Source organism: Haliotis rufescens, unplaced genomic scaffold, assembly GCF_023055435.1.
Source record: "Haliotis rufescens isolate VD_foot unplaced genomic scaffold, xgHalRufe1.0.p SCAF_1, whole genome shotgun sequence".
Taxonomy (NCBI): domain Eukaryota; kingdom Metazoa; phylum Mollusca; class Gastropoda; order Lepetellida; family Haliotidae; genus Haliotis; species Haliotis rufescens.
Genome location: NW_025963779.1, coordinates 990001 through 1003797, shown reverse-complemented (window position 1 = coordinate 1003797; position 13797 = coordinate 990001). Strand labels below are relative to the sequence as shown.

The 13797-nt window shown below is 49.9% G+C and overlaps 1 protein-coding gene across 1 annotated transcript in view; it reads left to right on the top strand.

Moving 5' to 3' along the window:
• LOC124128493 (hydroxyacid-oxoacid transhydrogenase, mitochondrial-like) overlaps nucleotides 1-13797 on the top strand; it is a 51373-nt gene that overhangs the window by 9630 nt on the left and 27946 nt on the right. The window contains exon 2 of the mRNA XM_046491927.1: nucleotides 6524-6573. Within this exon, the coding sequence (XP_046347883.1) occupies nucleotides 6524-6573 (50 nt within the window). The remainder of the gene's footprint in view (nucleotides 1-6523; nucleotides 6574-13797) is intronic.

The following is a 13797-nucleotide window of genomic DNA, read 5'->3' as shown; positions in this document are numbered from 1 at the left end:
TAGAAAACACAGCCAGCTTGAGGACAGTGAAACTGACGCATGTTTAGAAAACACAGCCAGCTTGAGGACAGTGAAACTAACGCATGTTTAGAAAACACAGCCAGCTTGAGGACAGGGAAACTGACGCATGTTTAGAAAACACAGACAGCCTGAGGACAGTGAAACTGACGCATGTTTAGGAAACACAGCCAGCTTGAGGGCAGGGAAACTGATGCATGTTTAGAAAACACAGCCAGCTTGAGGACAGTGAAACTGACGCATGTTTAGAAAACACAGCCAGCTTGAGGACAGTGAAACTGACGCATGTTTAGAAAACACAGCCAGCTTGAGGGCAGGGAAACTAACGCATGTTTAGAAAACACAGCCAGCTAGAGGACAGTGAAACTGACGCATGTTTAGGAGACACAGCCAGCTTGAGGGCAGGGAAACTAACACATGTTTAGAAAACACAGCCAGCTTGAGGACAGGGAAACTGACGCATGTTTAGGAGACACAGCCAGCTTGAGGGCAGGGAAACTAACGCATGTTTAGAAAACACAGCCAGCTTGAGGACAGTGAAACTGACGCATGTTTAGGAAACACAGCCAGCTTGAGGGCAGGGAAACTGACGCATGTTTAGAAAACACAGCCAGCTTGAGGACAGTGAAACTGACGCATGTTTAGAAAACACAGCCAGCTTGAGGACAGTGAAACTGACGCATGTTTAGGAGACACAGCCAGCTTGAGGGCAGGGAAACTGACGCATGTTTAGAAAACACAGCCAGCTTGAGGACAGGGAAACTGACGCATGTTTAGGAAACACAGACAACTTGAGGGCAGGGAAACTAACGCATGTTTAGGAAACACAGACAGCTAGAGGACAGGGAAACTGACGCATGTTTAGGAAACACAGCCAGCTTGAGGGCAGGGAAACTGACGCATTTTTAGGAAACACAGCCAGCTAGGGGACAGGGAAACTGACACATGTTTAGGAAACCCAGCCAGCTTGAGGACAGGGAAACTGACGCATGTTTAGGAGACACAGCCAGCTTGAGGGCAGGGAAACTAACGCATGTTTAGAAAACACAGCCAGCTTGAGGGCAGGGAAACTGACGCATGTTTAGGAAACACAGCCAGCTAGAGGGCAGGGAAACTGACGCATGTTTAGGAAACACAGCCAGCTTGAGGGCAGGGAAACTGACGCATGTTTAGAAAACACAGCCAGCTTGAGGACAGTGAAACTGACGCATGTTTAGAAAACACAGCCAGCTTGAGGACAGTGAAACTAACGCATGTTTAGAAAACACAGCCAGCTTGAGGACAGGGAAACTGACGCATGTTTAGAAAACACAGACAGCCTGAGGACAGTGAAACTGACGCATGTTTAGGAAACACAGCCAGCTTGAGGGCAGGGAAACTGATGCATGTTTAGAAAACACAGCCAGCTTGAGGACAGTGAAACTGACGCATGTTTAGAAAACACAGCCAGCTTGAGGACAGTGAAACTGACGCATGTTTAGAAAACACAGCCAGCTTGAGGGCAGGGAAACTAAAGCATGTTTAGAAAACACAGCCAGCTAGAGGACAGTGAAACTGACGCATGTTTAGGAGACACAGCCAGCTTGAGGGCAGGGAAACTAACACATGTTTAGAAAACACAGCCAGCTTGAGGACAGTGAAACTGACGCATGTTTAGGAGACACAGCCAGCTTGAGGGCAGGGAAACTAACGCATGTTTAGAAAACACAGCCAGCTTGAGGACAGTGAAACTGACGCATGTTTAGGAAACACAGCCAGCTTGAGGGCAGGGAAACTGACGCATGTTTAGAAAACACAGCCAGCTTGAGGACAGTGAAACTGACGCATGTTTAGAAAACACAGCCAGCTTGAGGACAGTGAAACTGACGCATGTTTAGGAGACACAGCCAGCTTGAGGGCAGGGAAACTGACGCATGTTTAGAAAACACAGCCAGCTTGAGGACAGGGAAACTGACGTATGTTTAGGAAACACAGACAACTTGAGGGCAGGGAAACTAACGCATGTTTAGGAAACACAGACAGCTAGAGGACAGGGAAACTGACGCATGTTTAGGAAACACAGCCAGCTTGAGGGCAGGGAAACTGACGCATGTTTAGAAAACACAGCCAGCTTGAGGGCAGGGAAACTAACGCATGTTTAGAAAACACAGCCAGCTAGAGGACAGTGAAACTGACGCATGTTTAGGAGACACAGCCAGCTTGAGGGCAGGGAAACTAACACATGTTTAGAAAACACAGCCAGCTTGAGGACAGGGAAACTGACGCATGTTTAGGAGACACAGCCAGCTTGAGGGCAGGGAAACTAACGCATGTTTAGAAAACACAGCCAGCTTGAGGACAGTGAAACTGACGCATGTTTAGGAAACACAGCCAGCTTGAGGGCAGGGAAACTGACGCATGTTTAGAAAACACAGCCAGCTTGAGGACAGTGAAACTGACGCATGTTTAGAAAACACAGCCAGCTTGAGGACAGTGAAACTGACGCATGTTTAGGAGACACAGCCAGCTTGAGGGCAGGGAAACTGACGCATGTTTAGAAAACACAGCCAGCTTGAGGACAGGGAAACTGACGCATGTTTAGGAAACACAGACAACTTGAGGGCAGGGAAACTAACGCATGTTTAGGAAACACAGACAGCTAGAGGACAGGGAAACTGACGCATGTTTAGGAAACACAGCCAGCTTGAGGGCAGGGAAACTGACGCATTTTTAGGAAACACAGCCAGCTAGGGGACAGGGAAACTGACACATGTTTAGGAAACCCAGCCAGCTTGAGGACAGGGAAACTGACGCATGTTTAGGAGACACAGCCAGCTTGAGGGCAGGGAAACTAACGCATGTTTAGAAAACACAGCCAGCTTGAGGGCAGGGAAACTGACGCATGTTTAGGAAACACAGCCAGCTAGAGGGCAGGGAAACTGACGCATGTTTAGGAAACACAGCCAGCTTGAGGGCAGGGAAACTGACGCATGTTTAGAAAACACAGCCAGCTTGAGGACAGTGAAACTGACGCATGTTTAGAAAACACAGCCAGCTTGAGGACAGTGAAACTAACGCATGTTTAGAAAACACAGCCAGCTTGAGGACAGGGAAACTGACGCATGTTTAGAAAACACAGACAGCCTGAGGACAGTGAAACTGACGCATGTTTAGGAAACACAGCCAGCTTGAGGGCAGGGAAACTGATGCATGTTTAGAAAACACAGCCAGCTTGAGGACAGTGAAACTGACGCATGTTTAGAAAACACAGCCAGCTTGAGGACAGTGAAACTGACGCATGTTTAGAAAACACAGCCAGCTTGAGGGCAGGGAAACTAAAGCATGTTTAGAAAACACAGCCAGCTAGAGGACAGTGAAACTGACGCATGTTTAGGAGACACAGCCAGCTTGAGGGCAGGGAAACTAACACATGTTTAGAAAACACAGCCAGCTTGAGGACAGGGAAACTGACGCATGTTTAGGAGACACAGCCAGCTTGAGGGCAGGGAAACTAACGCATGTTTAGAAAACACAGCCAGCTTGAGGACAGTGAAACTGACGCATGTTTAGGAAACACAGCCAGCTTGAGGGCAGGGAAACTGACGCATGTTTAGAAAACACAGCCAGCTTGAGGACAGTGAAACTGACGCATGTTTAGAAAACACAGCCAGCTTGAGGACAGTGAAACTGACGCATGTTTAGGAGACACAGCCAGCTTGAGGGCAGGGAAACTGACGCATGTTTAGAAAACACAGCCAGCTTGAGGACAGGGAAACTGACGTATGTTTAGGAAACACAGACAACTTGAGGGCAGGGAAACTAACGCATGTTTAGGAAACACAGACAGCTAGAGGACAGGGAAACTGACGCATGTTTAGGAAACACAGCCAGCTTGAGGGCAGGGAAACTGACGCATTTTTAGGAAACACAGCCAGCTAGGGGACAGGGAAACTGACACATGTTTAGGAAACCCAGCCAGCTTGAGGGCAGGGAAACTGACACATGTTTAGGAGACATAGACAGCTAGGGGACAGGGAAACTGACGCATGTTTGGGAAACACAGCCAGCTAGAGGGCAGGGAAACTGACACATGTTTAGAAAACAGGCAGCTTGAGGGCAGGGAAACTGACGCATGTTTAGGAAACCCAGCCAGCTTGAGGGCAGGGAAACTGACGCATGTTTAGAAAACAGACAGCTTGAGGGCAGGGAAACTGACGCATGTTTAGGAAACACAGCCAGCTTGAGATCAGGGAAACTGACGCATGTTTAGGAAACGCAGCCAGCTAGGGGACAGGGAAACTGACGGATGTTTAGGAAACACAGCCAGCTAGGGGACAGGGAAACTGACGGATGTTTAGGAAACACAGCCAGCTTGAGATCAGGGAACCTGACACATGTATAGGAAACACAGCCAGCTAGGGGACAGGAAAACTGACGCATGTTTAGAAACACAGACAGGTTGAGGGCAGGGAAACTGACCCATGTTTAGAAACACCGACAGCTTGAGGGCAGGGAAACTGACACATGTTTAGGAAACACAGACAGCTTGAGGGCAGGGAAACTGACGCATATTTAGGAAACACAGCAAGCTAGGGGACAGGGAAACTGACGCATGTTTAGGAAACACACCCAGCTTGAGGGCAGGGAAACTGACACATGTTTAGGAAACACAGCCAGCTTGAGGGCAGGGAAACTGACGCATGTTTAGGAAACACAGCCAGCTTGAGGGCGGGGAAACTGACACATGTTTAGGAAACACAGCCAACCTGAGGGCAGGGAAACTGACGCATGTTTAGGAAACACAGCCAGCTTGAGGGCAGGGAATCTGACACATGGTTAGGAAACACAGCCAGCTAGGGGACAGGGAAACTAACGCATGTTTAGGAAACACAGCCAGCTTGAGGGCAGGGAAACTGACACATGTTTAGGAAACACAGACAGCTTGAGGACAGGGATACTGATGCATGTTTAGGAAACACAGACAGCTTGAGGACAGGGATACTGACGCATGTTTAGGAAACACAGACAGCTTGAAGACAGGGATACTGACACATGTTTAGGAAACACAGCCAGCTTGAGGGCAGGGAATCTGACGCATGTTTAGGAAACACAGACAGCTTGAGGACAGGGAAACTGACGCATGTTTAGGAAACACAGCCAGCTAGAGGACAGGGATACTGACACATGTTTAGAAACACAGACAGGTTGAGGGCAGGGAAACTGAGGAAAAACATGAACCCTCTACAAACAAGCTTGAGGTCATTTCTCAGGGTGTAACCTTGACAAATCTTTCTCCTATAGTAACCAAACAACACTGTTTCCCTATTGACATATACAAAACCATTTGCTGGTTAACAGTCCTGAGCCACCAATCCTTCTCTAAATAGATATATCCTTTATGGAGTTCACTGTATATTAAAGTTTGTTAGAACCAGAAAAGTATGTTTATGCAAATAGCATGATAAGAGAACTAAAGCTTCAAAAAAGATTTTAGTGGAACTTTGGTCAGTTTAAATATCACAGGCTGTAATTGACCTTCAATATATTGCAAAGTACGACCAAATTCAGCATGAAGTGAAAAAAAGAGGTATATTGACATGTATCCTACTTGAGACATAACTACCACATCAACACAATTAATGTAGGTCATGGTTGGTCCAGGGAATTAAAACACATCTGTGACATCATTCTATTGGTTATATATATTATCTTGAACCAACATTTCAATTAATTTGCAGTTGGATTTGACAGGACTATTTTAAAAATATTTTGACAATTGAATAGTTAAAATTTTGTTGGAAAATATGTCGCCATCTGGGTTCAAACCCGCATTGCTTGATTTGAGGATGTGTGATTGTTACCTCAGCTATGGCGACACATGAAGGTATGGTGTGAAATTAGCTATTAAACATGTTCATAATTTTACATAATGCTTAAAAGGTAAAAAGTAATAGGCATATGAATATAATGTTGTGTTACAGCTGGTTATCAATATTTCATATTTAAAGCAATAAGATAAACCTTTGACAAGAGAAAAAACAAATCAGGTAAACATAGATATACTTGTTCGGGGCTCTATGTTTCCTATGATTCCCTTCAGCATGTATTTATAATACAGTTTAGGACCCCACGACATTATGAAGAGCTGTGTACCATGCATTGTAAATATCAGCTCGAGATGGAGCTTAGTGCACCTGCAACAGCATCAGAGAACACGTTCCTCGTGCATCACGCAAGGGCGACTCACGCAGTATAAATACAGACTACAAAGAGTTCTGGTTGATTTTTCAAATATTTTCCACAGGAGAATATTTTATCAAAGTGTAATAGTATACGGATGAGTTTAAAGTAGGGGAATATCCTCGTAACTCTCCATTCCTGCGTGGACCTCTGCTCAATTATTTTGAAGGAATGGAGAGTTACTCGGATTTTCAGCTGTACGTAATTAAGGGTCTCTCTGAAAGTCTGTAAAACCATAACACAGCACTGTGCTTCATGTGACTTATGTTGGTGTGTTCCTCCACAGGTTGAGGGGCCTCCGCCAGGCAGCAAGATGCAGCCAGGCCCAGCAAAAAGGTCAGTTCTCTTTCAAAGTGATGGTCGGTTGTCCTCCGTAGTGAGGATGGATTGTGCTCTGTAGTTAGAGTGGGTTGTCCTACAAAATGCGGGTGGGTTGTCCTCCATAGTGAAGGTGGGTTGTCCTCCATAGTGCAGCAGGGTGGGTTGTCCTCCATAGTGCAGCAGTGTGGGTTGTCCTCCATAGTGAGGGTGGGTTGTCCTCCATAGTGCAGCAGTGTGGGTTGTCCTCCATAGTGAGGGTGGGTTGTCCTCCATAGTGCAGCAGGGTACGTTGTCCTTCATAGTGAGGGTGGGTTGTCCTCCATAGTGCAGCAGGGTGGGTTGTCCTCCATAGTGCAGCAGGGTACATTGTCCTCCATAGTGCAGCAGGGTGGGTTGTCCTCCATAGTGCAGCAGTGTGGGTTGTCCTCCATATTGAGGGTGGGTTGTCCTCCATAGTGAAGGTGGGTTGTCCTCCATAGTGTAGCAGTGTGGGTTGTCCTCCATAGTGAGGGTGGATTGTCCTCCATAGTGCAGCAGGGTACGATGTCCTCCATAGTGAAGGTGCGTTGTCCTCCATAGTGCAGCAGTGTGGGTTGTCCTTCATAGTAAGGGTGGGTTGTCCTCCATAGTGCAGCAGGGTGGGTTGTCCTCCATAGTGCAGCAGGGTACGTTGTCCTCCATAGTGAGGGTGGGTTGTCCTCCATAGTGCAGCAGGGTACGATGTCCTCCATAGTGAAGGTGCGTTGTCCTTCATAGTGCAGCAGGGTGGGTTGTCCTTCATAGTGAGGGTGGGTTGTCCTCCATAGTGCAGCAGTGTGGGTTGTCCTCCATAGTGAGGGTGGGTTGTCCTCCATAGTGTAGCAGTGTGGGTTGTCCTCCATAGTGAGGGTGGGTTGTCCTCCATAGTGCAGCAGGGTACGATGTCCTCCATAGTGAAGGTGCGTTGTCCTCCATAGTGCAGCAGGGTGGGTTGTCCTTCATAGTGAGGGTGGGTTGTCCTCCATAGTGCAGCAGTGTGGGTTGTCCTCCATAGTGCAGCAGGGTGGGTTCTCCTCCATAGTGAGGGTGGGTTGTCCTCCATAGTGTAGCAGGGTGGGTTGTCCTCCATAGTGAGGGTGGGTTGTCCTCCATAGTGCAGCAGTGTGGGTTGTCCTCCATAGTGCAGCAGTGTGGGTTGTCCTCCATAGTGCAGCAGGGTGGGTTGTCCTCCATAGTGAGGGTGGGTTGTCCTCCATAGTGTAGCAGGGTGGGTTGTCCTCCATAGTGAGGGTGGGTTGTCCTCCATAGTGCAGCAGTGTGGGTTGTCCTCCATAGTGCAGCAGTGTGGGTTGTCCTCCATAGTGCAGCAGGGTGGGATGTCCTCCATAGTGAAGGTGGGTTGTCCTCCATAGTGAGGGTGGGTTGTCCTCCATAGTGCAGCAGGGTGGGTTGTCCTCCATAGTGCAGCAGGGTACGTTGTCCTTCATAGTGAGGGTGGGTTGTCCTCCATAGTGCAGCAGGGTGGGTTGTCCTCCATAGTGCAGCAGGGTACGTTGTCCTTCATAGTGAGGGTGGGTTGTCCTCCATAGTGCAGTAGGGTACGATGTCCTTCATAGTGAGGGTGGGTTGTCCTCCATAGTGCAGCAGGGTACGTTGTCGTTCATAGTGAGGGTGGGTTGTCCTCCATAGTGCAGCAGTGTGGGTTGTCCTCCATAGTGAGGGTGGGTTGTCCTTCATAGTGAAGGTGGGTTGTCCTTCATAGTGCAGCAGTGTGGGTTGTCCTCCATAGTGCAGCAGTGTGGGTTGTCCTTCATAGTGAGGGTGGGTTGTCCTCCATAGTGCAGCAGGGTACGTTGTCCTTCATAGTGAGGGTGGGTTGTCCTCCATAGTGCAGCAGGGTACGTTGTCCTTCAGAGTGAGGGTGGGTTGTCCTCCATAGTGCAGCAGGGTACGTTGTCCTTCATAGTGAGGGTGGGTTGTCCTCCATAGTGCAGCAGTGTGGGTTGTCCTCCATAGTGAGGTTGGGTTGTCCTTCATAGTGAAGGTGGGTTGTCCTTCATAGTGCAGCAGTGTGGGTTGTCCTTCATAGTGCAGCAGTGTGGGTTGTCCTCCATAGTGAGGGTGGGTTGTCCTCCATAGTGAAGGTGGGTTGTCCTTCATAGCGAGGGTGGGTTGTCCTTCATAGTGAGGGTGGGTTGTCCTCCATAGTGCAGCAGTGTGGGTTGTCCTCCATAGTGCAGCAGGGTGGGTTGTCCTTCATAGTGAGGATGGGTTGTCCTTCATAGTGAGGGTGGGTTGTCCTCCATAGTGCAGCAGGGTGGGTTGTCCTCCATAGTGAAGGTGGGTTGTCCTCCATAGTGCAGCAGTGTGGGTTGTCCTCCATAGTGCAGCAGGGTGGGTTGTCCTCCATAGTGCAGCAGTGTGGGTTGTCCTCCATAGTGTAGCAGTGTGGGTTGTCCTCCATAGTGCAGCAGGGTGGGTTGTCCTCCATAGTGTAGCAGGGTGGGTTGTCCTCCATAGTGCAGCAGTGTGGGTTGTCCTCCATAGTGAGGGTGGGTTGTCCTCCATAGTGCAGCAGGGTACGATGTCCTCCATAGTGAAGGTGCGTTGTCCTCCATAGTGCAGCAGGGTGGGTTGTCCTCCATAGTGAAGGTGCGTTGTCCTCCATAGTGCAGCAGGGTGGGTTGTCCTTCATAGTGAGGGTGGGTTGTCCTCCATAGTGCAGCAGTGTGGGTTGTCCTCCATAGTGAGGGTGGGTTGTCCTCCATAGTGCAGCAGGGTACATTGTCCTTCATAGTGAGGGTGGGTTGTCCTCCATAGTGCAGCAGTGTGGGTTGTCCTTCATAGTGCAGCAGGGTGGGTTGTCCTCCATAGTGCAGCAGGGTGGGTTGTCCTCCATAGTGTAGCAGGGTGGGTTGTCCTCCATAGTGCAGCAGTGTGGGTTGTCCTCCATAGTGAGGGTGGGTTGTCCTCCATAGTGCAGCAGGGTACGATGTCCTCCATAGTGAAGGTGCGTTGTCCTCCATAGTGCAGCAGGGTGGGTTGTCCTCCATAGTGAAGGTGCGTTGTCCTCCATAGTGCAGCAGGGTGGGTTGTCCTTCATAGTGAGGGTGGGTTGTCCTCCATAGTGCAGCAGTGTGGGTTGTCCACCATAGTGAGGGTGGGTTGTCCTCCATAGTGCAGCAGGGTACGTTGTCCTTCATAGTGAGGGTGGGTTGTCCTCCATAGTGCAGCAGTGTGGGTTGTCCTTCATAGTGCAGCAGGGTGGGTTGTCCTTCATAGTGAGGATGGGTTGTCCTTCATAGTGAGGGTGGGTTGTCCTCCATAGTGCAGCAGGGTGGGTTGTCCTCCATAGTGAAGGTGGGTTGTCCTCCATAGTGCAGCAGGGTACGTTGTCCTTCATAGTGAGGGTGGGTTGTCCTCCATAGTGAGGGTGGGTTGTCCTCCATAGTGCAGCAGGGTACGATGTCCTCCATAGTGAAGGTGCGTTGTCCTCCATAGTGCAGCAGGGTGGGTTGTCCTCCATAGTGTAGCAGGGTACGTTGTCCTTCATAGTGAGGGTGGGTTGTCCTTCATAGTGCAGCAGGGTACGTTGTCCTCCATAGTGAAGGTGGGTTGTCCTTCATAGTGCAGCAGGGTACGTTGTCCTCCATAGTGAGGGTGGGTTGTCCTCCATAGTGCAGCAGGGTACGTTGTCCTTCATAGTGAGGGTGGGTTGTCCTTCATAGTGCAGCAGGTTACGTTGTCCTCCATAGTGAAGGTGGGTTGTCCTACATAGTGAAGGTGGGTTGTCCTTCATAGTGAGGGTGGGTTGTCCTTCATAGTGAGGGTGGGTTGTCCTCCATAGTGAAGGTGGGATGTCCTTCATAGTGAGGGTGGGTTTTCCTTCATAGTGAAGATGGGTTGTCCTCCATAGTGAGGGTGGGTTGTCCTCCATAGTGAAGGTGGGTTGTCCTTCATAGTGTAGCAGGGTGGGTTGTCCTCCATAGTGAAGGTGGGTTGTCCTTCATAGTGAAGGTGGGTTGTCCTCCATAGTGCAGCAGGGTGGGTTGTCCTTCATAGTGAGGATGGGTTGTCCTTCATAGTGAGGGTGGGTTGTCCTCCATAGTGCAGCAGGGTGGGTTGTCCTCCATAGTGAAGGTGGGTTGTCCTCCATAGTGCAGCAGGGTACGTTGTCCTTCATAGTGAGGGTGGGTTGTCCTCCATAGTGAGGGTGGGTTGTCCTCCATAGTGCAGCAGGGTACGATGTCCTCCATAGTGAAGGTGCGTTGTCCTCCATAGTGCAGCAGGGTGGGTTGTCCTCCATAGTGCAGCAGGGTACGTTGTCCTTCATAGTGAGGGTGGGTTGTCCTTCATAGTGCAGCAGGTTACGTTGTCCTCCATAGTGAAGGTGGGTTGTCCTACATAGTGAAGGTGGGTTGTCCTCCATAGTGAGGGTGGGTTGTCCTCCATAGTGCAGCAGGGTACGTTGTCCTTCATAGTGAGGGTGGGTTGTCCTTCATAGTGCAGCAGGTTACGTTGTCCTCCATAGTGAAGGTGGGTTGTCCTACATAGTGAAGGTGGGTTGTCCTTCATAGTGCAGCAGGGTACGTTGTCCTCCATAGTGAGGTTGGGTTGTCCTCCATAGTGCAGCAGGGTACGTTGTCCTTCATAGTGAGGATGGGTTGTCCTTCATAGTGCAGCAGGTTACGTTGTCCTCCATAGTGAAGGTGGGTTGTCCTACATAGTGAAGGTGGGTTGTCCTTCATAGTGAGGGTGGGTTGTCCTTCATAGTGAGGGTGGGTTGTCCTCCATAGTGAAGGTGGGATGTCCTTCATAGTGAGGGTGGGTTTTCCTTCATAGTGAAGATGGGTTGTCCTCCATAGTGAGGGTGGGTTGTCCTCCATAGTGAAGGTGGGTTGTCCTTCATAGTGTAGCAGGGTGGGTTGTCCTCCATAGTGAAGGTGGGTTGTCCTTCATAGTGAAGGTGGGTTGTCCTCCATAGTGCAGCAGGGTGGGTTGTCCTCCATAGTGAAGGTGGGTTGTCCTTCATAGTGAGGGTGGGTTGTCCTCCATAGTGAAGGTGGGTTGTCCTTCATAGTGAGGGTGGGTTGTCCTCCATAGTGCAGCAGTGTGGGTTGTCCTCCATAGTGAAGGTGGGTTGTCCTTCATAGTGAGGGTGGGTTGTCCTTCATAGTGAAGGTGGGTTGTCCTCCATAGTGAGGGTGGGTTGTCCTCCATAGTGAAGGTGGGTTGTCCTTCATAGTGAGGGTGGGTTGTCCTTCATAGTGCAGCAGGGTACGTTGTCCTCCATAGTGAAGGTGGGTTGTCCTTCATAGTGCAGCAGGGTACGTTGTCCTCCATAGTGAGGGTGGGTTGTCCTCCATAGTGCAGCAGGGTACGTTGTCCTTCATAGTGAGGGTGGGTTGTCCTTCATAGTGCAGCAGGTTACGTTGTCCTCCATAGTGAAGGTGGGTTGTCCTACATAGTGAAGGTGGGTTGTCCTTCATAGTGAGGGTGGGTTGTCCTTCATAGTGAGGGTGGGTTGTCCTCCATAGTGAAGGTGGGTTGTCCTTCATAGTGAGGGTGGGTTTTCCTTCATAGTGAAGATGGGTTGTCCTCCATAGTGAGGGTGGGTTGTCCTCCATAGTGAAGGTGGGTTGTCCTTCATAGTGTAGCAGGGTGGGTTGTCCTCCATAGTGAAGGTGGGTTGTCCTTCATAGTGAAGGTGGGTTGTCCTCCATAGTGCAGCAGGGTGGGTTGTCCTCCATAGTGAAGGTGGGTTGTCCTTCATAGTGAGGGTGGGTTGTCCTCCATAGTGAAGGTGGGTTGTCCTTCATAGTGAGGGTGGGTTGTCCTCCATAGTGCAGCAGTGTGGGTTGTCCTCCATAGTGAAGGTGGGTTGTCCTTCATAGTGAGGGTGGGTTGTCCTCCATAGTGAAGGTGGGTTGTCCTCCATAGTGAAGGTGGGTTGTCCTTCATAGTGAGGGTGGGTTGTCCTTCATAGTGAGGGTGGGTTGTCCTCCATAGTGAAGGTGGGTTGTCCTTCATAGTGAGGGTGGGTTGTCCTTCATAGTGAGGGTGGGTTGTCCTCCATAGTGAAGGTGGGTTGTCCTTCATAGTGAGGGTGGGTTGTCCTTCATAGTGAGGGTGGGTTGTCCTTCATAGTAAAGGTGGGTTGTCCTTCATAGTGAAGGTGGGTTGTCCTCCATAGTGAAGGTGGGTTGTCCTTCATAGTGAGGGTGGGTTGTCCTCCATATTGCAGCAGGGTGGGTTGTCCTTCATAGTGAAGGTGGGTTGTCCTTCATAGTGAAGGTGGATTGTCCTCCATAGTGAAGGTGGGTTGTCCTCCATAGTGAAGGTGGGTTGTCCTTCATAGTGAGGGTGGGTTGTCCTTCATAGTGAAGGTGGGTTGTCCTCCATAGTGAAGGTGGGTTGTCCTTCATAGTGAAGGTGGGTTGTCCTTCATAGTGAGGGTGGGTTGTCCTCCATAGTGAAGTTGGGTTGTCCTCCATAGTGAAGGTGGGTTGTCCTCCATAATGAAGGTGGGTTGTCCTTCATAGTGAGGGTGGGTTGTCCTCCATAGTGAAGGTGGGTTGTCCTTCATAGTGAAGGTGGGTTGTCCTTCATAGTGAGGGTGGGTTGTCCTCCATAGTGAAGGTGGGTTGTCCTTCATAGTGAGGGTGGGTTGTCCTCCATAGTGAAGGTCGGTTGTCCTTCATAGTGAGGGTGGGTTGTCCTTCATAGTGAAGGTGGGTTGTCCTTCATAGTGCAGGTGGGTTGTCCTCGATAGTGAAGGTGGGTTGTCCTCCATAGTGAAGGTGGGTTGTCCTTCATAGTGAGGGTGGGTTGTCCTTCATAGTGCAGGTGGGTTGTCCTCCATAGTGAAGGTGGGTTGTCCTTCATAGTGAGGGTGGGTTGTCCTTCATAGTGCAGGTGGGTTGTCCTCCATAGTGAAGGTGGGTTGTCCTCCATAGTGAAGGTGGGTTGTCCTTCATAGTGAGGGTGGGTTGTCCTTCATAGTGCAGGTGGGTTGTCCTCCATAGTGAAGGTGGGTTGTCCTTCATAGTGAGGGTGGGTTGTCCTTCATAGTGTAGCAGGGTGGGTTGTCCTCCATAGTGAGGGTGGGTTGTCCTCCATAGTGAAGGTGGGTTGTCCTTCATAGTGTAGCAGGGTGGGTTGTCCTTCATAGTGCAGCAGGGTGGGTTGTCCTCCATAGTGTAGCAGGGTGGGTTGTCCTTCATAGTGAGGGTGGGTTGTCCTCCATAGTGCAGCAGGGTA